This window comes from Tachyglossus aculeatus, chromosome X2 (genome assembly GCF_015852505.1).
Source record: "Tachyglossus aculeatus isolate mTacAcu1 chromosome X2, mTacAcu1.pri, whole genome shotgun sequence".
In the NCBI taxonomy this organism is placed as follows: Eukaryota; Metazoa; Chordata; class Mammalia; order Monotremata; family Tachyglossidae; genus Tachyglossus; species Tachyglossus aculeatus.
Window position 1 is genome coordinate 10,124,334 of NC_052100.1, and position 22,907 is coordinate 10,147,240.

Consider the following 22,907-nt stretch of genomic DNA (forward strand, 5'->3'; position numbering starts at 1 on the left):
CCCGTAACACATACTACCTGCATAATATGCACCCACTAACTGGCTACGTGTAACGTGCATCTCAAGTACAACATAACTCGCTTTGTGCAGATCGGATTCTGGCTGTGACAGACGGAAGAGCCTGTTAGATTTGGGGGTAGCAATAGACTTAATAAACTTGTAAGGCTTTTCATTCTGTCTCTCACGATATATTTAACAACAACCCAGGTAAGTTCAATTTAAACCACACAATGATCAGAAGGGTGCACAACAGGCGGGAGGATTGTCTTTTGGAGAATAGTAATCAGTCAAGGGCCAAATTATCACTGGGGTGCCTACCCCTGGGCCCCGGGGACTTGGGCGAGTGGGAGGAACCCTTTCTTCATGGAGGGGACTCATAACATCCTCAGCCCTGTGGAGGGCCTATATCCAAAGGTTCAGGAGTCAGGACGCTTGCATACTTTATCCTGGTGCTTTAAGTCCTCTCCCTCTCCACCTCCCATAAAGCAGAGGGAGGTGTACAGAATGGGTGGGAGGGGTGGTTGACACGCAATCTCACCCTAGGGGCCATGCAGAACTAGTTCCACCCCTGTGATCGATGGTTCAGTGTTTAGTGTAGGCCTTGGGGGATGGAGCAAAAGGGGTCCTATGAGACTGGAGGGATTAACCAGTTTTCAGAAGGAGCTGGATCATGGCATCAGGAATTTATTAAGTTGGTCAATGACATCAAATTAAAGAAATGACCAGGATGCTGGAGAAAAAGGTAGGGATAAGTGGCTGCATGAGTGGATCAAGGGGGAGGATGGGCGAGGAGGGGGTAACAGATTTAATGCAAGAAGGAACTGGAAGGCCATTCTCTCTATTCAGAGTCAAAAGTCCTGAATCTTGAATCCTGGACACCTGAATCCTGAGATCTGAATTGTGGGTCCTGAGTCAACTTCAGGACTTCAGCATTTGAGAGGAATGTAGAGACCTTGGAGAAAGTCCAAAGTAGAGAAATGATTCATTTTACTTTCGAGTAAAATGGTCTCCGAGAAAAACCAAAAGGAACTCATTTTTTTTAAGTCCGGAGAAGAGAAAGCTGAAGGAAAACACAACAATTGATGAAGAGAAGGTGAGGCAAACCAAGGAAAAGCCTTGGAGGAAAAGTCAAGAGGGAATGCGCTTAATTTGCTAATGGGCTTAGGTTAGACAGAGTGGTGAACTTCCCGGCTGGAAGGGCTGTGAGCTGCTAGGGAGAGAGAGAGTGAGATAGAGGAGGAGAGAGAGTGAAGGAGAGAATTCAAGTGTATTTTAAAACATCCCAGGAAGGGAACTGCCTCAACAACCAGGCAGATCTGTTTGGAGTTGAGGCTGGAGAAGTAGATGACTTCTGGAAAGCCCTGCTAGCCTTAGGTTTCTAGGCCAATGCCCAGGGCCAGGAAACTGCCTTCATCCCCTTGGGATGTAGACCCAGACAGGGAAAGCCCAGCTCAAAGCAAAGGCTCGGGTCAGTATGGATTCTCTAAGGGCTTAGGGCATAACAGGGTGTTGGGAAAGGAGGGAAAGAGAGGTGGGGCTTGTATGTCCCATGTGTTGCTGGGACTTGTGCCCCCAGGAATCTTGTGGAGCTGAAGCGGCCTAGTGGAAAAGAGCCCAGGCCTGGGAGTCAGAGGACCTGAGTTCTAATCCCAGCTCTGCCAGTTGCCTGCTAGGTGGCCTTGGGCAAGTCACTTAACTTCCCTGTGCCTCAGTTTCCTCAAATGTAAAATGGGGATTCAATCATTCATTCATTCAATCATATTTATTGAGCGCTTACTGTATGCAGAGCACTGTACTAAGCGCTTCAGAAGTACAAATCAGCAACATATAGAGATGATCCCTACCCAACAACAGGCTCACAGTCTAGAAGGGGGAGACAGACAACAAAACAAAACAAGTAGACAGGTGTCAATGTTCTGATTCAATGCCTGTTCTCCCTCCTAATTAGACTGTGAGCCCCAAGTGAGACAGGAACTGTGTCTGACCTGATTAACTTGTACCTACCCCAGAACTTCCATATTTTTACCAAGAAAACTCTATGGATACACTACCAGAACAATTGCAGATGGAGGTGGGGCATTCTGGGAGAGATGTGTCCATGGCATCGCTATGGGGTGGAGACGACTCTACAGCATAAGACAAGGCAAGACCACAAGCACTTAGAACAGTGCTTGATACACTTCCCAAATATAATAATAATAATAGCACTGGGTAGTGGAGGCCAGCTACCATCATAGCTTCTCTCCACTCTCAACTCTGAACAGGCCCAAATGCTTCCATCCCTCCATCTCCACCCTTCCAGAAGCCCCCTTGGTGAGAGGAGAAGTAGTTCTGGAACACCCAATCCTGGTTCCCTTGTTCATGTAAATGCCAGTCATGGAAATGCGAGGAACCCAAATCCTCAGAATCCTCATCATCCTCAAAGCCACTACGCAGTCCCTGGAGAGCTGGGAGATGGGGAGATGAGAGGGAGGGAGGTACTCGGGGTTAGGGAGAGAGAGGGAACAGGCCCCAAAAGAAAGGAAAATGCTCTCAAGCTGTTTTTTTCTGGGAAGATCATTTTGTATGGAGAGAGAGAGAAGGAGCAAAGGGAAGGGTAAGGGTGAACCACAACCCTCTTGCCCCTCATTTCCCCACCTGCTTCCTGCTTGGTCCCTACAGGCTGGAGCCTCCCTGCTCAAGGGGCAAAGAGAGTCTATGTGAAAGGGAAGGAAGGGCCAGGGGATTTGCTTAGCTCCTAATGAGTTCTTATCTCCTCATTGTGCTGAGCAAAGTGGACATGATTCTGAGGCAATAATCCTATTAGGTGGAGTTCACACTGTCACTTGAAGGGAGTCTGATTAGCCCAGGGGCTCAGCCCCACCTCCAAACTCCACCAGTAATTTCTCCATCTCTAACCTTTCCCTTCTCCCAAGGTAAGAAGGGATAGGGAGGCCAGGCTCAGGAAAGTAAGGGAAGAGACTTCAGCCTGGATGAAAAAGAGGCCATGGAAGGGGATAGGGTTGGGTTCCCTCCTTGGAGGATTCTCCTACCCCAGACTTCTCAAGGAAGGGGGAGGGGAGGGAAGAGGTCAGAGGAAAAGGGCCATGGAGAGAAAGAGAGAGCCACTCTATACCCTGGACCCAATCCAGGTCTGGGGAAAGGCAGGCTGGTGGAGCCGGGGGGAGGGTGTGGGATCTGGGGCGGGGAAAGGGGGCAGCTGGGGCTGGCCAGACAGGTTTTCCCCCAGCACCAGGGATCCTCCTTCCTTCCCTTGTGCATATGTGTGTGTAAATAGGTCTGGTTGTGTGCACGGCTGTGTGTGCACCTGCATATGCACACCTATGCCTGTGTGGGTATAATTGTGCAAATGAGTATTTGAATAGGTCTGGTTTTTATTGTGTACTTGTGTGTGTGTAGTTGTCCTTCGAATTTGAAGACACCACTGACAATGAAGTTCACCTTTGGGTGTGGTGCATGTGACTAGAAAAGGCCAATGTGGGACCTACAGTCCAGGTTACATCGGACACACAAAAAGGTTAACCCTTGTTGTGTTGTTGCTGGTTTGGTATATGGATGTGTTTCCAATGGTCTGTGCACAACTGTGTCGCTGAGAGTACGTGCATGAGAATATGTTCGCTTGTTTGGGAGTCTGTAGTACTGTATATGTTTGTGTTTATCTGAGTGTGTGCCGAATGCCCAGACCAGACCTGAGCCCCTGCACGTCTGTTTGTTTGTTTTAATAGTATTTGCTAAGTGCTTGCTATATGCCAGGCACTGTACTAAGCACTGGGGTACATACAAGATTATCAGATCGGGCACAGTCCCTGTCCCATGGGGGGCTCACAGTCTGGTCCCTAGTTTAACTATCCATTTTAAAGGGGAGAAGGCAAGGAGAAAAGACACCTGGATTTCATTCCTGCTCCCCAAATGGGTCACTGGCTTCCAAGTTCCCTTTGGGGCAGAGGCCACTCAGAGGGAAATCAAGTCTGCACACCTTCTCTAAGCCAAGCTCTCCCTCCTACTCCTCCCACTGGGGAAGTGAGGATTAACTGAGGCCCTGGGACACAGAGACAGAAACAGAAGCAGAGACAGGCAAAAAGAGAGATAGGCCAGATCGCCACTAAAACCGAAAGGAACTCTGGATCAATTATTTCAATAATACAGGTCCAAGGGGATTTAGCCTGAAATTCTTGGATAATTATCTCCACCCTCCACTTCTCCCCGTCAGTGTAGACCTGGCCAGGGGCAACCAGGGCCTCTTTGGCATTCAGCAGACTCTTCCCTACTTACTCTTGGAGGAAGTCAAGGCTCCCGTGCCCACCAAGTGGGCCTGAATAAGCCCCCTAAGCCTGTCCCACAAAACCTGAGCTCCTTTGCCATTTCTGGGGGCTAAAGTTTGGCTCGGTAGCAAGAACTCCTGCTTCACCCCTATGAATGCCAAAAGGGCTGGCACTCTGCCTCCAGCAAGGGGGGAGTCAAGTAGCATTCTCCTCTGGGGCTGGAGTGGGTGTTGCCCCCAAACACCCAGCTCCCCTTGGCATCCCTCAGCCAGCTTTCAGTGGGCACAGCTGGCGGGCCTCTGCACTCTTTGGCAGGTAACCGGGTCCCCCACTTGGCACCCCCAAGGTGGGGATGGGGGGGCTCCCCAGTGAAACCCCAGCTTCTGATTGGCTGCGGCGGACCGCAGTGCTGCCTCACTGCAGCAGCAGGCACACCGCGGAGCTGAATGTACAGCTGCAGCCAGGCGGCTTCTTGCCAGTACAACCAGGAACCAGACTTTACTTTGGGCAGAGCCATCCCCCCACCACCTGCCCCTTGCCCATCCCACCCCCACTCCCAGTTACCACCTCCCCCCCTGCTTCTTGAACTGCTTGGCCTGCCCTCCCCACTAGACTTTACTGCCTAACTCCTAGAGGCTGGAGTGCCCACCAGGACACTGCCCCCTTCTCAACTTTCTCTCCAGTGGGTGGGCAGACGGGTACAAGGTTTCGATGCCAAGTCTCTGCCAGGCCCCCCTAATTGCCCCCTCCTCCCCCAACATGCCCTGCATGGTCTCTCCTTGCAAAGAATGAATCCCACATTTCCCCCGCTCAGCCTTCCCTCTACACACACACACACACACACACACACACACACACACACTACCACCCCCTTTCTTTCCCCTTACCCCACAGTTTCTAGATCCTACATATACCTACAAGTACTGCCTCTCAGCTCCCAAAACACAAGTTAGTTCCTAGCTAAAAAGGATCTTCTTATTGGGCTGGGCTGGGGCTAAGCGAAGGGAAGTTGGGCTATAAGGGGATACAGGGGGGAAAGGGAAAGAAGGAGGGCAGAAGGAGGAAAGGAGAGAGGGAGGCAGGGAGGAGGAAAGGAAGGAAGGAAGGAAGGAAGGAAGGAAGGAAGGAAGGAAGGAAGGAAGGAAGGAAGGAAAGAAGGAAGGAAGGAAGGAAGGAAGGAAGGAAGGAAGGAAGGAAGGTTGTCTCAGTTTTTAAAGTCTTGTCACTTCAAACCTTTAGAGAGAAAATCCAATGCAGAAAGGCCAGAGTGCTAGGGGGTAATTAGACTCCAGAGTAAGAAGCCTCGTCACATCCCCAACAGAATAACAGATACTGTTTGAGGTGTGGGAGTAAGCAAGGAAGTGAGAGAAGGGGATTGGGGGTGGGAGCGGGGTGCAGGACCCTGGAGGGCCAAGGGCAGCACACATGGCTGGATGGACTGACAGACACAGCAGCAACAGGACAGATGCAGGGAAGCGGCCAAAAAAAACCTCTGAGAGGCAGAGGGAGCCGGCAGGGAAGCAGACGGACAGAGCAAGGTCTGTTGCCCGCTGCCCCCCTTCTCTCCCCACTTCCCCTCCCCAAACACACACACACACACACACACACACACACACACACACACACACAAGGGTTCTTCTGTGCCTGAGCTAGGGCTGGGGAGGAAGAGGGATGACAGGCCCACGGGATCAGGAGAGAGGGAAAATCCTGCCCATTCCACTGCTTGGGTCCAGAGTGGAGGTAGCCCAAGAACCTGGGGTAAGAGTCTGAGGTGAGGGGGCTTCAACTTAGGGGAGGAGACCTGGTGTTGTGGGGGGGATGGCGGCAGCAGGACACGTCTGGGCTGATGTACAAATTGATTTCTGCCTCTGCAGAGCTGCGTACGGCTCAGCCGGCCAAGGAACAAAACTGGCAAGGGGCACGGCCTCCAGTTAATGGAAAAAGCTGGTTAGCAGGGGGCCCGTCTCAACTCACCGCTCTGCCGCTGGCGGTACAGCCAGGGCCGGGGTGGGGGCGGGGGCCTAGGGAAATGGCAAACACACACACACACACACACACACACACACATTCACAGCCCCCTGCTTGATGCTCCCCCCATCAAATTAAACCACACACCTCTCCTCACATATCCTCCTGGGGGAGGCTTGCCTCCATTTGCATTGGATGAGCCCAGTGGAGTGGGCAGAAAGATCTTCCCCAACCTCCTTTCAACACCATTGCTCCCCCAATCTACTCCCACATCAGGATGTCTTTCAGCAGATGCCCCAATTCTCACTCCTCCAACCCAAATTGTATGCCCCCTCCACGTGGGGTGAGGGGGCTTGCAGGAGAAGGAAGTGTTGGGGGGAAGCTCATGGATGAGAGAAATGAGAGGGTCAGGGAAGGGCTGGGAGTTTGACTGAAATATAAGCAGCCTCCCAATTTTGCTATCTCCCTCTTCCTATTTAATACAATTCTGCCTTTCCAAAGCTTTTATCCCCTTTCTAGCCCTAACATCAACTCTGAGCATCTGCAGCTTCTGGTCAATGAATCCCACAGACCTTGGGAGTAAAGATAGAAGCCAATCATGTGTGTCTAGTCCCCTCTTTCTTCCCTTGCCCAGGGCAGGGAGAGGCAGGGTGGGCCCATGGGGTGGTGGAGCTTGTTGGGAAGTACAGTCCCTAGGGCTGAGTCAAGCTGAACTCTGTGGGGAACTGGAGAGACAGAGAGATTCCCTGTCCCCTTGTCCTTGATCCATTGTTCTCTCCACTGGCCCAGACTATTCCCAGCAGTCAGCCCAGGTCCCATCCTCAGTGTCTACATTTCCCCACATTGTGACTTTGGCCCCAGATAAGCAGACAATTGGCTCAGTCTCCCAGGATCCTGAAGTGACTGATGACCTGTCTCTCTCCCTGATCAGCCAGGGTCAGGAGAAGTTTCTTGTGTGGCCGAGAAGGGTGGCTTGGGTGAGATCACATCCCCAGGGAAGCCACAAAGTCATCTCCTAGAGGGAAAGGCCAGAGCTGTCATAGAGAGCAATACCGGGCTGAGAGAAATCAGGCTGCAAATCTGAAAGAATCCAAAAAAACAAGAAGCCAGCAATCCCACCCACCACCCCACTCCATTCCCAAGCAATAAGCCTGAAAACCTGGTTCTCCCGGCTCAAAGGCAACAGGGGTTTCAGCTCTGGCCTGGCAGGCTGTGGCGATGACAGGCTGAGCTTTTTTGGTTGGAGATGTTTGTAGTCTGGGAAAATTTTGCAAAGGCCCAGAGAGATAGAACTGGAGAGAAGTTGAAGGAGGATAGAATGAAGGGCAAGGAAGAAAGGCAAAGTCCCTTAAAGTTTGAGTAGACAATTGTTTTGGAGCCCAGAAACATGATGTTCTGTGTCAGGACCCCTCCCGATATCATGATAAATATGGAGTGGGGCAGGTGAGCTTCAAATTCCCCCCAACATGTTCACGCAAACACACACACACACACACACACACACACACACACACACACACACACACATGCGGTGCTCCTGAGATTTGCAGTTTCAGGACCATGGCATGGACACTGGGAGCTTCCTAAACCTCCCCAGACCCACCTCAAGCCTGGAACACCCAAATTTGGGTTGTTGAAGAGCTGTTCCATGAATACAATACCTCCCAAAGTGCTTGGACTATCACAAGAGGCAATGGCCCAGCTGTCCCAATGGCCATTCTGCCCATGCTCAGAGGGAGGACACTGGGTAAAGTGAAACAAAGCTCTTCCAGGCTCTGAGTGCTGGTATTGAGAGAGGTGGGGCCCAGGGAAAGGAGTCCTGGGTCCAAACTTTGACTTAGAAATTGGGAAAGTGTCCCGAGGGGAAAAGCTTCAGTAAGGGTGACCGACAGGGAGGGCAGAAGGGAGGGAAGGAAGGAGAGAAGGAGAACAGTGAGAGAAGAAGGACAAGAGTAGATAGAGAGAAAATAGATCACCTCACAGAGAGGTATATGGGGTAGGTGACAGGCTGTCCAACTGTAAGAAGCTGCATTGTGTACATATACATATAGTCACACCTACACCTAAACAAAAGTGCACATACATATATGAACATGTACACACACACACATGTACACTCCTCCTTGATGTGCTCTTTATGGGTCCAGTTGGACCCCTAACCCTGCCCTCCCTTCTTACCCCAAGGTCCCAGGGACCAGAATTTTGAATCCCAGGGGCTGAACACTAAGGAGCATGTCTGGTTAATGTCTTAACTCCAAATTGGGTTGAGAGGGTGAAATTGTTCCTGGGTTACTTAGGGATAGTAGGGGTGGTCCCAGACTGAGTCGGCTCCTCTTTGTTCCCCTCTTGCCCAAGCCCCTTAAGGGAAAGGTGAAGGCTTGTGCCAGGAAGAGTTTGTCTAATACCCCCAAAATGGCTTCCGTGTGGTGGAGCAATGGACCAGAGGGGCCAAGGGTATCACCTGGGAGGAGGAAGGAGTTGCTAAGGACTAAATACATTCAACTAAGGGGTATGGTGTGATGCTCTCACTTTGCCCATGGGTGTCCCACTTAACTCAGTTGGGGGTCTGGACACCTTGCTTGGCCATGGCAGTCTTCTCTTGGGCTCTTTTCCCCAGGTTGCACACACACACACACACACACAAACACACACACATGCACACACCCCTCTCCCTCCAGCCCCAGATTCGAGTCCCAGCCGCTTTTCTTGAGGGGTGGGGGGCTCGTGTCCCTACTCCCTACCTTGACCCCCTCTCGGGCTATTTCGTGAACCTTAAGTCTCTTTTCCAGGGCCCCAGCTCTACCCCTGTCCACTTCCCCCTGGTGAACCGCCCTCTCCTATATCCCATTCCCGATGCTCCCCGACTACTCCCTCTAGTTGCCTAGGGGGGAACTGTCCAAAACGGGGGTCCCTAGGGGGAGAGGGGAGGGCGGTCCTGGAAAGGAGAGAGAGAGAGGAGAGGCGGGAGGTTGGGGATGGGGGGGAGCGCCCAGCTGTGTCGGCGGGAGGCGGGGTGAGCAGGGGAAGGGGGGGTATAGGGGGAGTCGGGGGCGCTGATTTGCACAAACATCACAACAAAGACAAACATGTCTCAGCGGTGTCAACACCAACACCAACCCGACACTCCAGGGGGCTCCCTGTTTCCTCCGCTCTAAATCCCCGCTCCCTTCCCCGGAGCCAGAACTCAGCCCCAGCACCGGGATCGGGGGAACGGGCTTCTGTAAAATGTTGACAAGGCCCCCATCTGTTCGGACTGTCCGAAGGCAGAAGAATGGACAGGATGGGGGAGAGGTTGATCCCCGGGAGTGCTCCAATATACACAGGGGCTTGACTTTATGGAAAGTTTGGTGGGAAGGAGGGTGTTGTCGCTGGATCTTTGTGTCTGTGCTCGCTGCCAGTGTGTGAGACTGTCTGCGTGAGTGGCACGGTTGAGTGCGTGTCTGGGTATATATGTATGCATAAGGGGGTGGGTTCCTCGGTGTGTGTTTATTTGTGAGTCTGAATATCTGTGCGGGGTTGTCCGTGTGTGTGGATCTGTACTTGACTCCCTGTGCCAGTGATTCTATTCGTGCATGTCTACGTGTCTGCATATCTGCGCAGTTACCTGTGTGTGTCTCTATAGGTGTGTGAGGGCGTGTGTGTGTGTGTATGTAAGAGGAGGAGTGCCTGAGGGTACACATAAGTACACCACCGAACTTGTGTGCTTGCCCCTATACTTTTCCATTTCCCTTATCTGTAATTGATTTTAATGCCCGCCTCCCCTTCTAGATTGTCTGCTCCTTGTGGGCAGTGAACGGGTCTACCAACTCTGGCGTGTAGTATTCTCTCCCAAGTGCTCTGCACACAATAAAGTGGATTAACTGGTAGATTGATCTGTGACGGAAGGCCCTTGGATGTATGTTTCCGTGTATACCTGTGTGTGTATTTGCGGGGGAGGTTGTACCCGCGTATGTCTAGCTGTGTCCTTATATACTTGGGTGTTGGGCGGGAGGTGGGGCGTTGGAGCTACCTGCGAGTATATGGCTGGGTCCGTATGTACTCCGACGTGTGTTTAACTCGGATCCGCTTCTACATTTCTTTCTTGGATCAGAACGTTTCATGTTTTCCCCCGCACTTCCCCCCTGCAGCTAAACAGGCGGTGGGATTGGAATTGGGGAAGGGAGGGGGTGCTGCTCGGCTTCCCCAGGCAGCCCCTAACCCGTGTCCCCATCCCGGTTCTGATTTGCCCCCCTCCCTCCTCCTCCCCTTGCCCTGTTCTCGCTGATCTTTCCAGAAAAGCGTTTTCACTCCGATCAATAATTCAACGGCCCAGCCGGCCCCCCGGAACCTGCTCCTGGACCCCAGCCCCGGGCCCTGCTCCCATCCTCCTGTCAACCGTCCCGGCTTCGCTCCTCTTCCCTTCCACCCCGCTCCCCGCCATTCTCCTGGGCCGGGCCCTCGGGGTTCCGACTGCTCGCTCGCTCCCAGCCCTTTTCATTCATGCACTAACTTTAAATGGAAATCACTATGGGGTTTAGAATCAGAGGGGAAAAGGAGAGAAGTCTCCGTTCGCTGCATACAGCCGGATGCAACCGCGACCTACCGAATGACAGGATTGACCGGCGGTGGGCCGAGGGGCAGGAGGATGGACTGGGGAACAGGCGAACTGACTGAAGGACGGATCGAAGGGCAGGCGGACTGATTGTAGGGCGGACGAAATCGAGGGACCGGCTGACGGCGGCCCTGACTTCCCGGCTGGCGAAGCTAACTGGGAGGGAAAGGTTTAAAGAAGGGGGCAGAGAGCAGGCGGAATTCCCCAGATAATCTGCCCGGTTATCCCTTCAGGTTCATCCTGGGAACATCTCCTCCTCTCTGAGTCGCTTGGGGGACTGGGGCCACTTCTCTGGCTCTTCCGACTCAGAAACGAGCCTGCTCCGGACCTGGAGAATTAAAGAAATAACGGGCCAGGCCCAGGGCCTCCCGAGCACGGCCCGTGGAACCGGATTGATCGGATAGACTCCGGCCTAAGAGCGTCCAGGCACCTATCGAGTCCGGGAGTCTCGATCCAAGCTGTGTGTATGTGCAGTGTGGGGGGGGAAGGGGGTCACCGGGGTGGGGGTATTACGCTGGGAGAGGGAAAAGGAGCCTTCCTCACTTCCCAGGTCACTCAAAGCCTAGGATATTTGCCCGATTGGAGTTCACCTGAACCTGTCCCCCTGCCCCCCCCCCCCCCACCTAGCTTTTCTCGCTGGTTCTGTCTGTTGGTCTCTCTGGGTCTCCTGATAGGGTCTTTTCAGATTATAAGGAAAATTCTGGCCAAAAACAGTCTGTCCTCGATAATCCAGCGTTGGGCCCAGTGCACGGAATATAGTAAACGCTTAACAAATACCACAATTATAATTGCAATTATTATAATTATAACGATGATGATGACGATAATGATGATTACGTCCATCGGCCTGAAATACTAGATTACCTTTTGGCCTGAGTGACCTGAGTAATTCGCGATATAGACCTATAGGCTCTTGTCTCTGTGTTTCTAACTTCCCATTTCCTTGTACTTTTCCCTGGGGGGGGGGGGGGCGGCGGTAATTGCTTTTCTTTTAAAAAATGGTGAAATCCTGTCCCGTTCCCCTCCCAACCCCGCTTAAACCGCCAGCCGGGTGCAGAGGAGGGAATCCTTGAAATTCAATGTACGGTTCCCACCGATCTCAAGGGTGACAGGGAATCCGGCCCACACAGGGCAGAGAGAGGCGGGATAGAGAAGGGCCGGGACTAGGAGAGGGACCAGGGCCCGAGACTTCCCAGCTTTCCCTCCCCCGAACCAAGGCGCTTCCCTCACTTTTTCCATCCACCAGCCCGAGGAAGAATTAATATTTTATTTCTAAAGCTCTTTTGAAATCTAAGCAGGTGAGAGCGGCGGAGCCGGGCCGAGCCACCCCCCTCTTCCCCCTCACCTCTGTCCCGCTTCCTCCCGTCGCCGCCCCCTCCCGTTGAGGGGAGGGGAACGAGAGGAGGTAAGAGGTAACTGGTATTATGTGTGTGTTATGAGGGTGGGAGGGTAGGGGGGAAGACGGCCGGGATTTCCAAATCGAAATAACTCACGATTGATAAAGGCAGTAATATTGAGAGAGAGAGAGGAGAGAGAGAGGAGAGAGAGAAAAGAGGGGAAAGGAAAGAAGGAATAGAAAATAACAGGTAATTTAGAACGCCTTGAAAAGAAAAATACAGAGTGGGGAAATGGGTAATTAGGAAGCGGCGAGGCCAAGCTCGCCCACAAAGCACCCAGCGCTGGGGGGGCGCGGCACCCCCTTCCCTGGCCCAGAAGAGACGCGCTTTGGGCCGATGGGACGTGAGCGAGTATTTTCTGCCCGTGGAAGCGGCCTTGGGAGCAGTGGGCGAGCTGGGCTTTCTGCGGGCAAATAGCCGACCTCTGCTCGAGCGGTGGGTTCCGAGAGGCTCTGCGCAGAGAAGAGGCCCAGCCGCCGCTGCTCCCCCAGCCCAGCTCCAAGCTGCTGCCAAACCCAGACAGGAACGGGCAATGGGAGAAGAGGGGCAGCAGTGTTTGGGTGACACGGGGAAAAGGGCTGTGCGCCCTGAGAGACAGAGGGAGCCAGGACCAGGGAGGCTGAGAGTATCCAGGTGACCGCCGACTTCGAGGATCAGGCCAGGGCAGTAGCAAACTTTCCCTAATCGTGGAGGTCCGGAGGATAAAGGGGACTCCATCGTGGGGGAGAGGGAGGAAACTGGGAGCATGCATCCCCTCGAGAGGCCCTCCCTACAGTCATTTATGCTGCCTCTTGCGAGAAAACCAATTCGCCCCCACCTCACTAATTCAGTAGCTTCAATTGCTGGGAAGGCCGCACCCCCCCCCCCCCCCCACCAGTTACTAACTGAACTTCCCGGGGCTCTCGGTTTCTTCTGTCCCTTTTCCCTCCTCCCCAAACACCGCCAAATTCGCCCTCTCTGGCCCACCCTAGCCCTGCTTGCTCTCGGTTCCCGCTCGCCGGGCAGAACCCGTTACCCCAGTCCCTCAGCTCCGTGTGATTGGCCGGGATTCCCGGGCCTGGCTCCCCTGTGATGTGGAAACGCCGGGTCGGAGCAAGCCCCTGCTAACTGCCCTGCGCTTCCTTGCCTTCCTCCCTCCACCTCGTCTTCTTCCAGCTCAGGCCTCCAGCCGGCCCAGGCTCCAGGGCTCGGGCGGCAATTGAGGCGTGGAAGCACATAACCGGGGACGCTCCTTGCGATTCAGTAGGGGTCTAGACTCCTCTCCATCTTACTACCCCCACGACCCCGGGAAAGCCCCAGCCTTCTGACACCCTCTGGCGTATCTCCGGAGCACGGGCGGGCCCGACCAGGCTCACCTGGGGATAGACGGACAAACACCCAGCGGACACCCACCGGATACTTGTGGGTATCTCTCACCAGGCGCACGCGGCCCGGCGTGGCCCAGCCCCTAGTCCTCCTGCGGGCCCATGCGGCCCTGTCTGTGTACATGACACGAGACACACGTGGCGCTGTCTCTGGCTCATACCTGGGGACTTGCGGTTCTGTCCGCGTATAGGACACCGGGGCATCCAGAGGCCCGAACCTAGGTACAGATAGCAATGGGGGGAATGCCACGAATACACACATACACTAGTATTGACAAAAACGCACGCACACATCTCTCTCTCTCTCTCTCTCCCCTCACTCTCCCTCTCTTTCTCCCTCTCTCTCGCCCCACTCCAGCTCTTCTGCTCTCCTCGCCGGGGCGGCCACTTCGGTGGAGCCGGGACCAGCTCCTCCTGCGTCCAATTCCGATCCCCCGGGGGCCGAATTGGCCCCGAAATCTACGGTCCGCCCCGGGGCCGTTCTTCACGGGATCTATCGTGCCGCTTCTGTCTCTACACGGGGGTCTGTCGAGCTCTCTATCACGGTGTCGGGAAGTCGCTGGTCCAGTCGCTATTCTCTCAGACACATTTCGGGAATGGGTGGCGAGGTAGGAGGTGGGAAGAAATGAATCCTTGGGGAGGAGGAGACCGCACTCCCGTCCGGAATCCCTCTTACCCACACCTTCCACCCTCCAGATTATGCCAGGGACTCGGGAGGGGGTGGATGATTTTTCCTGATTTTTGAATAAAATATTTCTTTCCCAGCTTCCTCCGGCAGGACGCGGGACCGGGAGCAAACCCAAGCTCAGCTTTCCCCTTCTCCCGCCTCCGTCGTCCCCGCGTCGGAATTTAAAGTTTGAGCGAAAAAACTTTCTGGAGGGAGCGGGCCCCGCGAGCGGGAAATGGGCAGCAAAGCCGGAGAGGCGGCTCGGCTGGGGATAGGAGATCGGGGATGTGTGACCGCGGCACAGGGGGATGAGGGGGAAGTGCCCCCGGAGTGGAGCCGGGGTGGCGGGGGGGCTCCTTCCCGCTATTCCTACAGGATGCGTACTGCCGAAACCGCGGGCGTAGAGATCCCCGCCGGAGGCCGGAAAGACAGAGGGAGGTCCGAGAGCCTGGGAACTCGGGCACGGGGAGAGGGAGCCGGAGGGAGTCTAGGAGTCGCCGAGTCCGCGAGAGGGAGCTGGACGGAGAGGTGGAGGCGAGGGGGAGGCGCCGGAGTCCGAGCCGGGGCCGAGGCTGGGGTCGGAGTCTGGGCGCTCCCGGCCGCTCCACCTCTCGTCCTCTCCCCGCCGTGGGGCCCTTCTCCTGGACTCCCCGCCGCCCCTCTTCACCCCACTCTCCCACCTCTCTCTTTCCCTCTCTCTCTCTCTCTCTCTCTCTCTCTCTCCCTCTCTCTCTCCCCCCCCCCTCTCTCTCTTTCTCTTTTATTCCCGAAATAAATTTGGGAGAAGCGCCATTTTCTGAACTCTGCGCCCATGTGCGGAGATTATAACAAAGGGTTTGGAAACTTGCCCGCTGCTCTCCCCTCCGCCCCGCTCCGTTCCCGGCTCGGCGCGGCGCGGCGCGGCGCGGACGGATGGGCGGGCGGGGAGCCGGGGAGCCGAGCCGAGGCGAGCCGAGCCGAGTAGGGCTGCAGGCATATCCCCCCCCCCCCCCCCCCTCCCCGCCTCTTCCCCCCCCCCCCCCCGAGCCCCCTCCCCATCCCCAAGGGGCGGGGGCGGCGGCTCCCGGCGGGTTACCTGGGTGAGGCAGTATGGGGAGTACATGGCTGTCGGAGGAGCCGCTCGGCCGGGGACTCGGGGAGCCGCGCTCCGGCCGCCGCTCCGGCCTCCCCCGCGCCCCGCGCCGCCGCCGCCGCCGCCGCCGCCGCTGCCGCCGCCGCCGCCGCCGCCGCCGCCGCCGCCGCCGCCGCGGCTCTCTGGCTGGCTCGCTCGCCCTTCTCGCTCGCTCCCTCTCCTGCTCTCCTCTCCTCTCCTCCTCTCCTCCTCTCCTCTCCTCCTCTCCTCTCCTCTTCTCTCCTCTCTCGCTCTCTACTCCATGCCGCTCGGTAACCCCGCCTCGCCGCGCTCTCTGAAAGTGAAAGTTTAGACAAAGTTTGGAACCAAGCGCACGAGAAGGGGGGGGGGGGGAGGAAGGGAGGGAGGCAGCGGCCCAGCCCTCCCGCCCCGACCGCACCCGCTCCCACCCCCGTTGCACACACACACACACACACACACACACACACAAGCACACACACACATCCCACAGAACAAACCTACACACACGCCACACCACAAACCTACACACATCCCGCACCACAAGCTTACAAACACGGGCACGCGCATACCACACACCCCACACTGAAATATACACACTCCACACCGTCCCACACACATCACAAACCAATATACGCGAACCCTTCGTTCACCGACACACACTCCCTACACCAATACACGTTAATATTCATCGATCCCCTCGTATACCAACGTCCTCTGACACACATTAACACATACCGCTCTCTTACATACCTAAACAGTCACACACCCCTAAAGCACCAGCGCATTGTCTCAAATCCACTCACATAAAACTTACATATATCACAAAACACACATACCTCAGTAATATACACCCCCACATTCACACACAACATAGTCATACATCACATGCTAACAGAAACCTCTCACACTGATAAAACCTGCTCATATAGACCTACACGTTGTCACCCCATGCACTGACACATACGCCATGTCAATCAATCATATTTACTGAGTGCTTACTGTATGCACAGCACTGTACTAAATGCTTGGGAGAATACAGTGTGAAAGAGTTGGTAGACATGTTCCCTGCCCACAAAGAGCTTACAGTCTACAGGAGACAGACGTTAAAATATATTACATATAGGGGAAATAGTAGCGTCTAAGGATATTTACATAGGTGCTGTAGGACGGGGGTAAGTATCAAAGTGCTTAAGGGGTACAGAGCCAACTGCATAGATGACGCAGAGGGGAGGACGGATAGGGGAAATGAGGGTACACTAACACACTCTTTACTGGAACTCACTGAAACACATTTACATATATACACACACAGAAGAACCCTGTCTCTGAGTCATCTTAACACATGTAGACATGCACACACACCCTGACACACACAAACTCTCATTAAACACTATGTGTCTGTGTGTATGTGTCAGAGTGTTAATGTCCCCAGCGACCCCCACCATTACCTTTTTTTTCTCCTGGGCCCTGCTTGATGTCCCTTCTTCCCCTTCACTTCCCCATCCTCCTGAGTTTTTATCAATGGGGGGGCTTGTGAAAGCAGGCTTGAGGAGTGGGGCCTGTAGACTCAGCCACACATGTCAAGGGGAAATCATCTGGAAGGAACCCCCACCATCTCTGGCCAATAGGTAATAATCAGCCACCAAATTACCCCCAAGAGAGGAAGACTCAGAAGACAACCTCCTCTCTCTCCATAGCCTCATTTTCTGATTCATTGTCCATCCTAGACTTCATAAAGTCCACACTCTGACCATTGCCCTGGGGCTCATCAGATAGGGTCTCTGGGATTGCGGGACAATTTTCTTCCTTCTTCCCAGTGGGACACGTTGGAGGACATCCAACTCTGTCCTGTGGACAGTGGCCAGTCCAAACACCCTTCCCCATTCCCTTCCCCTCTCTGCCTAGTAGTAGTAGTAGTGTTGTAGAAGTATTAGTAGTAGTATTGTAGAAGTATTAGTAGTAAATAGTAGTAGTAGTAATAGTAGTAATAGTAGCATTTAGTAGGCGCCTACCATGTACAAAGTATTGGACCTGGGGAAAAAAACTCACAGATGAGATATAGACACAGTCTCTGGCCCCCTGAAGAGGCTCACAATCTAAGAGTAAAAGAGGGTGAGAGGATTAGCAATAGATATATAAGGAAAGATGAAAACAAAAAAATATGAGACAAGGACATTGAAAAATACAAGAGCATCGTGGCTAGAAGGGCAAAGTTTCAAACTCCTCACAACTTAGTCCAACATCATGAAAGTCACAGCCAGAGCCACAGCCAGTGCCTTCCCAATGTTCTAAAAGTTGAAAAGGCCTCACTCTGCCGCTGGTGTTTGAGTTCTTCCCAGGATAGAGCAAGGGCCTATGGGAATTGGGAATCCAGATGGCATAAGGAGGGGAGGGGCATGCCTTCCTCATCCTCCTGTCTGTGAGGTGTCCGGGCCAATGGACACTCGAGGCTCAAAATCAAAGGGAATCAATGAGGGGTTCATTGCCCTTGGGGCCTCAGTTCCCCTCCACTCTCCTACCACTCCCACTCTATACCTCTGTTTTCCCTTCTCTTCCTATCTCAATAAAACACTACACACATGCACACACACACACACATGCAGGCACACACATACACGCCCTACTCCAAGGGTTTAAGGGGAGATAGTCCTATGGAAAGTGCCTTCTACCTCACCTCTCTCTTGGTCCTGGCCCCCAAGGCCTTTCTCCCCTGTCTCCTGCCCTAATATGCTCTCACTTTTTCCAGGGCAGGAGGGATTGACCTTGGAATCAGACTACAAGTGGAGGATGCAGGGGCATGGTGGAAGAGAGGGAGGGGGAGGGAGGGAGGGGTAGCAGCCTGTGGGAAGCAGAATGGAGTGTGGGGACCAGGTAGGAAGAGCATGAAGGGAGGAGGACGTCCTGGGGCTTCCTGTTCAGAAGGACACTCTAGTGCTGAGTCAGACCAGGGTGAAAGGTTGGGGTGGGGAACTGCCCCCCCAAATCCTGGATTGGAAAGTCTGCCCAAGCTGTAATCCCCTCCCCCACCTGTTTGGACTGGAGAAGGGGAGGAACAACCGGAAGGCTTACGCAGGGCCTGAAGGCTAGGATTTTCAGTTGTACAACCCTTCTGGGTGGGCCAGGTTTACACGAATAAAGTGAAGTAGAGAACTGAAAGCAAGACCCAGATTTCTTGGGCCAGGGGCATCATTCCCAGGGTGGAGCCAGAGCCAGGACAATTTCTTGCCTGAACCACCCCATCTCTGACTCAATCCCTTATTTTATTTTTCCCCTAGACAACTGACCCCACAGGGACTCCAACTTATAGGGGCAGAAAAGCAAGAAGAGAGGCTTGTATGTTGGACCTTGTCTAGAATTTAAGTGTGTGTACCTATTGATCAGTGTGCATGGAAGGGGGGTGTACCTGTGAGTACATGTACTGGGAGAAGGAGTGCAATTTTGCAAGTGTATAGATGGACTAGTCCCAGGGGATTCCCCACCCTCCTCCTCCTCCTCCACCTCTTCCTCCTCCTCATTTCTCTCCTCCTCCTCCTCCTCCTCCTCCTCCTCTTCCTCCTCTTCCTCCTTCTCAGCTGTGTGGATGAAAGGACTTGGACAGAGAGGGAATTGATACGTCCTTAAAAATTCAAGGGCTCCTCGTAAACAGAAACTTTTAACACCGTTTAAAGTTTCAATATGGGGCCGGGGAGGGGGGAGATGCAGCTGTGGAGAGGTGGGAAGAGAGGCTGGGGGAGGCTTGGCAGGGGCATGGAGCCTGCCCCCTTTCTCTGATAGAGGGTGAGTGGGGAAATGGGATAGAGTGAGGATGATGGTCTCTGCCTGTCATAAAAAGCAACGAAATGGACAAAGCAAAGACACCAACCAAATGAGCACCAAGAAGCCCTTTAACTGCAGAAAGGGTGAGGATTGGTCTTGTCTGCAGAAATAATAATCGTTGTAATAATTGTGGTATGTGTTAAGCATTTACTATGTGCCAAGCACTGTTCTAAGCACTGGGGTAGATAAAAGATAACTGGGTCAGATGCAGTCCCTGTCTCACAGTCTAAAGGGGAGGGAGAACAGGTATTTAACCCCCACGCTTTACAGAAGAAGAAACTGAGGCACAGAGAAGTTAAGTGTCTTGCCCAAAGTCACAGAGCAGGCAAGAGAAGGATATGGGATTAGAACCAAGTCCTCTGATTCCCAGGTGGGTGCTCTTTCCACTGGACCATGCTGCTTCTCCATTACTCCTTCCCTCCAATTGTGGGTTAGCTGGAGAGGGGCAAGAACAAGGTAGCTCTGGCCCTCACTCACCACCTCCACCACAACCCACAGACTCTACTCTAAGACCCTTGTGTGCCTGGACCTGCATACCTAACCACGACTGCTGCACTATTAGCATCCTCCAAACCCAGCTGGGCAGATTAGCGCTGACCTATAGGCTCCTGGTCAGAAAGTAGCTTATGTGGATTGAAAAATTGACCTAAACATAAACCAGTTTTTGGTCTTAGTCTTCCTTAGACTCTAGTTGCTCCTAGTGCTGCAGTCCAAGTCCTTGGCCCTGAAACACTGGAGTGAGGTAGAAATTTGAGGGGAGAGACAGATTAAAAAAATTTTTTTAACCCTCACCTATCAGCATCTTGAGTGGAAAAGCTGATTGGACAAGAGTCAGGGGTGAAAAGGGGGGAAGTGGTAAATTCATAGTAACACTGCCTCCCCTCGCCCTCCACAAAGAGGAGAAACCACTTCTGAAGACCCCTCTGAAGATTTCTTTTGAAAAACTGAAATAAAATGGCAGGGTGGGAGACATGTGAGTGGAAGGGCCAATGACTATTTCTCTGCACCTCTTCTCCAAGCATAATAAACAACTGTCCCCCAAACCCAACCCCTCTCTTGAGTCCATTTCCCCTCAATCAGTGATATTCAATCAATCATCACTGGTATTCGCTGAGCGCTTACTGTGTGCAGAGCAATGGACAAAGTGCTTGCAAGAGAACAGTACGGCAGAGCTGTTCAACAAATTCCTTGCTCACAGTGAGCTTACGGTCTAGAGGGGGAGACAGACATTATTGTAAATAAATAATTTCTAATATACGATTTATAATTTACAGATATTCTGCTCCATCCTTCCGCTCCCTCTTGGAATCTTTACTTCTGTTCTAGTCTAAAGATGATTATGCAGGGAAAAGAAAGAGAGGTGACTTCCCCTTCTCAATATTCACCCCCATTTCTCAGCCTCACTTAATTCTTGGGCTGCGGTATGATGGATAAATGCTGCTGCTTGTGGAAGAGGGGCACTGGAGACTGTGAGTATGGGAAGGCTAAGGGGATGAGGGGGGTGAAGTCTCACACCCTTCCTAAACTTGGCTGGGCTCCCCCTCTTCCCCTTGAATCCCAGGACCGCAGAGTGGGATACACTGCCGAGGAAAATAGAGATGGCAGTGTGAGGAGAATACCTGGATAATTCAGGCCAAAGAATCCTACTTGGGCCTGAATTATCTGGATGATTGGCCCAGTTCTTTGGGAGTCAAAGGGGAGCCCCAATAAAGCAGCTCAGTTCTTAGGCTAGAGAGGTAGAGTTTGTAGGGGAGAGGAGCTGGGAAGAGTGAGGCGCTCTATTGAGGGAGGGAGGTGAGGCTTCTGGGCATCCCTGAGTCTGCCAGAGAGAATGGAGTCCAAAACTGTGGTTTGGGCAGGGCCAGCTTCGGACAGTAAGCCAGTGAGGCATCCATCTCAGAGTGTCTGGGGGTGGCTGGGGTTGGCAGTGGGGCCGCAGCAGTTGAAAATTAGAAAGCTCCCAGCCTCCTTCTGCTCAAGTTGGAAGCGAGGCCTGTGTGAACGGGGACCTGGAAGGGGAGCACAATGGCTCTGGAGCAAGGGGAGTGGGGTCAGGGGCCCCCCAGAGCAGGTTCTGGGGTTCCCGACTTTCATATGACAACCTGATATTAGACTGTGAGCCCAACAGGGCCCAGGAGGGGGCAGCAAATTTTTCGCTGCCTCAGGGCGGCCGTCTGTCTGAGGTCAACCCTTCCTGGTTTGGAGGCTGTAAATCCAACAAGATAGGAAAGATGGTGGCTGGTGAAAGGGACAAGGGGGCAAGGATGAGGAGCCTGCCGCTGCTTTACCCCAGAGCAAGCAGGACTTCAAGGGGCCCTTAGAATGGCGAGGTCCAAGTGACACCCAGAAAAAACTGCTCTGAGTTCTGGGTTCTAGATTCCTCCTTGAAAGTTGCCATTTGTCTGTCTTTGTTTTGTTGTCTGTCTCCCCCTTCTAGACTGTGAACCCGCTGTTGGATAGGAACTGTCTCTATATGTTGCCAACTTGTACTTCCCAAGCGCTTAGTACAGTGCTCTGCATACAGTAAGCATTCAATAAATATGATTGAATGCATGAATGAATTTAAGTGATGTTACCTGTAACCTTTGTCATGGGAAACCCACTTACACTCCGTTATGCATGGAGATAACCCACACATGTTACAGAACCATCATCATCATCATCAATCGTATTTATTGAGCGCTTACTGTATGCAGAGCACTGTACTAAGCGCTTGTGAAGTACAAGTTGGCAACATATAGAGACAGTTCCTATCCTAACCAAAGTGGCCTAGCAGAAAGAGCCAGGACCTGGGAGTCAGAGGACCTGGGTTCTAGTCCCGGCTCTGCCACTTGTCTGCTGTGTGACCTTGGGGCAAGTCACTTCACTTCTCTGAGCCTCAGTTACCTCATCTGTAAAATGGGGATTGAGACTGTGAGCTCCGCATGGGACAGGGACTGTGTCCAACTTGATTTACTTGTATCCACCCCAGCACTTGGTACAGTGCCTGGCATATAGTAAGCGTTTAACAAATACCATAATTATTATTATAATTATTATTATTCTAATCCCACCTCTGGCACATGTCTGCTGTGACCTGCTCTGTGCCTCAGTCTCCTCATCTGTTCTCCCCATCCTCCCTCCCACTTAGACTGTGAGCCTTATGAGGGACAGGGACTGTGTCCAACCTGATTATCTTGTATCTACCCCAATGCTTAATACAATGCAAGCACTTAACAAATACCATTATTATTAATCAATCAATGAATCAATAGTATTTATTGAGCACTTACTGTGTGCAGAGCACTGTACTAAGTGCTTGGGAGAGTACAGTACAACAGAGCTGGCAGAAAGGTTCCCTGCCCACAATGAATTTACAGTTTAGAGAAATAGTAATCATTATTATTACATAGATACACACATTTGCATAATCACACTCATAGATTTGGAACTTGTGGCTTCACTGGGGTTATTTGAACAGGAATGGGTCTGGTTCCCAAGAAAACCCCCTCCCACCCCTCTCTCTGACCTTAAATCAATCTGGGTGAGCCTGGGAAGAGAGGGAAGGGAGAGACAACTCGCCATGACAAAAAGCTGTCCAGAGACCTCAACCTCAACCCTCGTGCCCCTCCTCCCAGCTTGCCCTTGCCTAGAACTCCCCCTCGCTGCCCCCTTGCATCAGTATTCAAGAAGAATTTTTCCTGTCAAAGTTGAAAACGGCTTCCCACTTCTCCACACAAGGTTCTTCGTCTGATGGAAGTGTATCTGTC

General features: G+C 53.0%; 1 protein-coding gene across 2 annotated transcripts in view; it reads right to left on the minus strand.

The window, feature by feature from the left end:
• The window catches only part of NFIX (nuclear factor I X), a 123,617-nt gene extending 108,222 nt beyond the window's left edge, over window positions 1–15,395 (minus strand). For both annotated transcript variants that reach the window (XM_038770783.1, XM_038770786.1), the window contains exon 1: window positions 15,325–15,395. In XM_038770783.1, coding sequence (XP_038626711.1) covers window positions 15,325–15,351 — 27 coding nt within the window. In that variant the 5' untranslated portion in view covers window positions 15,352–15,395. The remainder of the gene's footprint in view (window positions 1–15,324) is intronic.
• Between the last annotated feature and the right edge of the window lie 7,512 nt (window positions 15,396–22,907).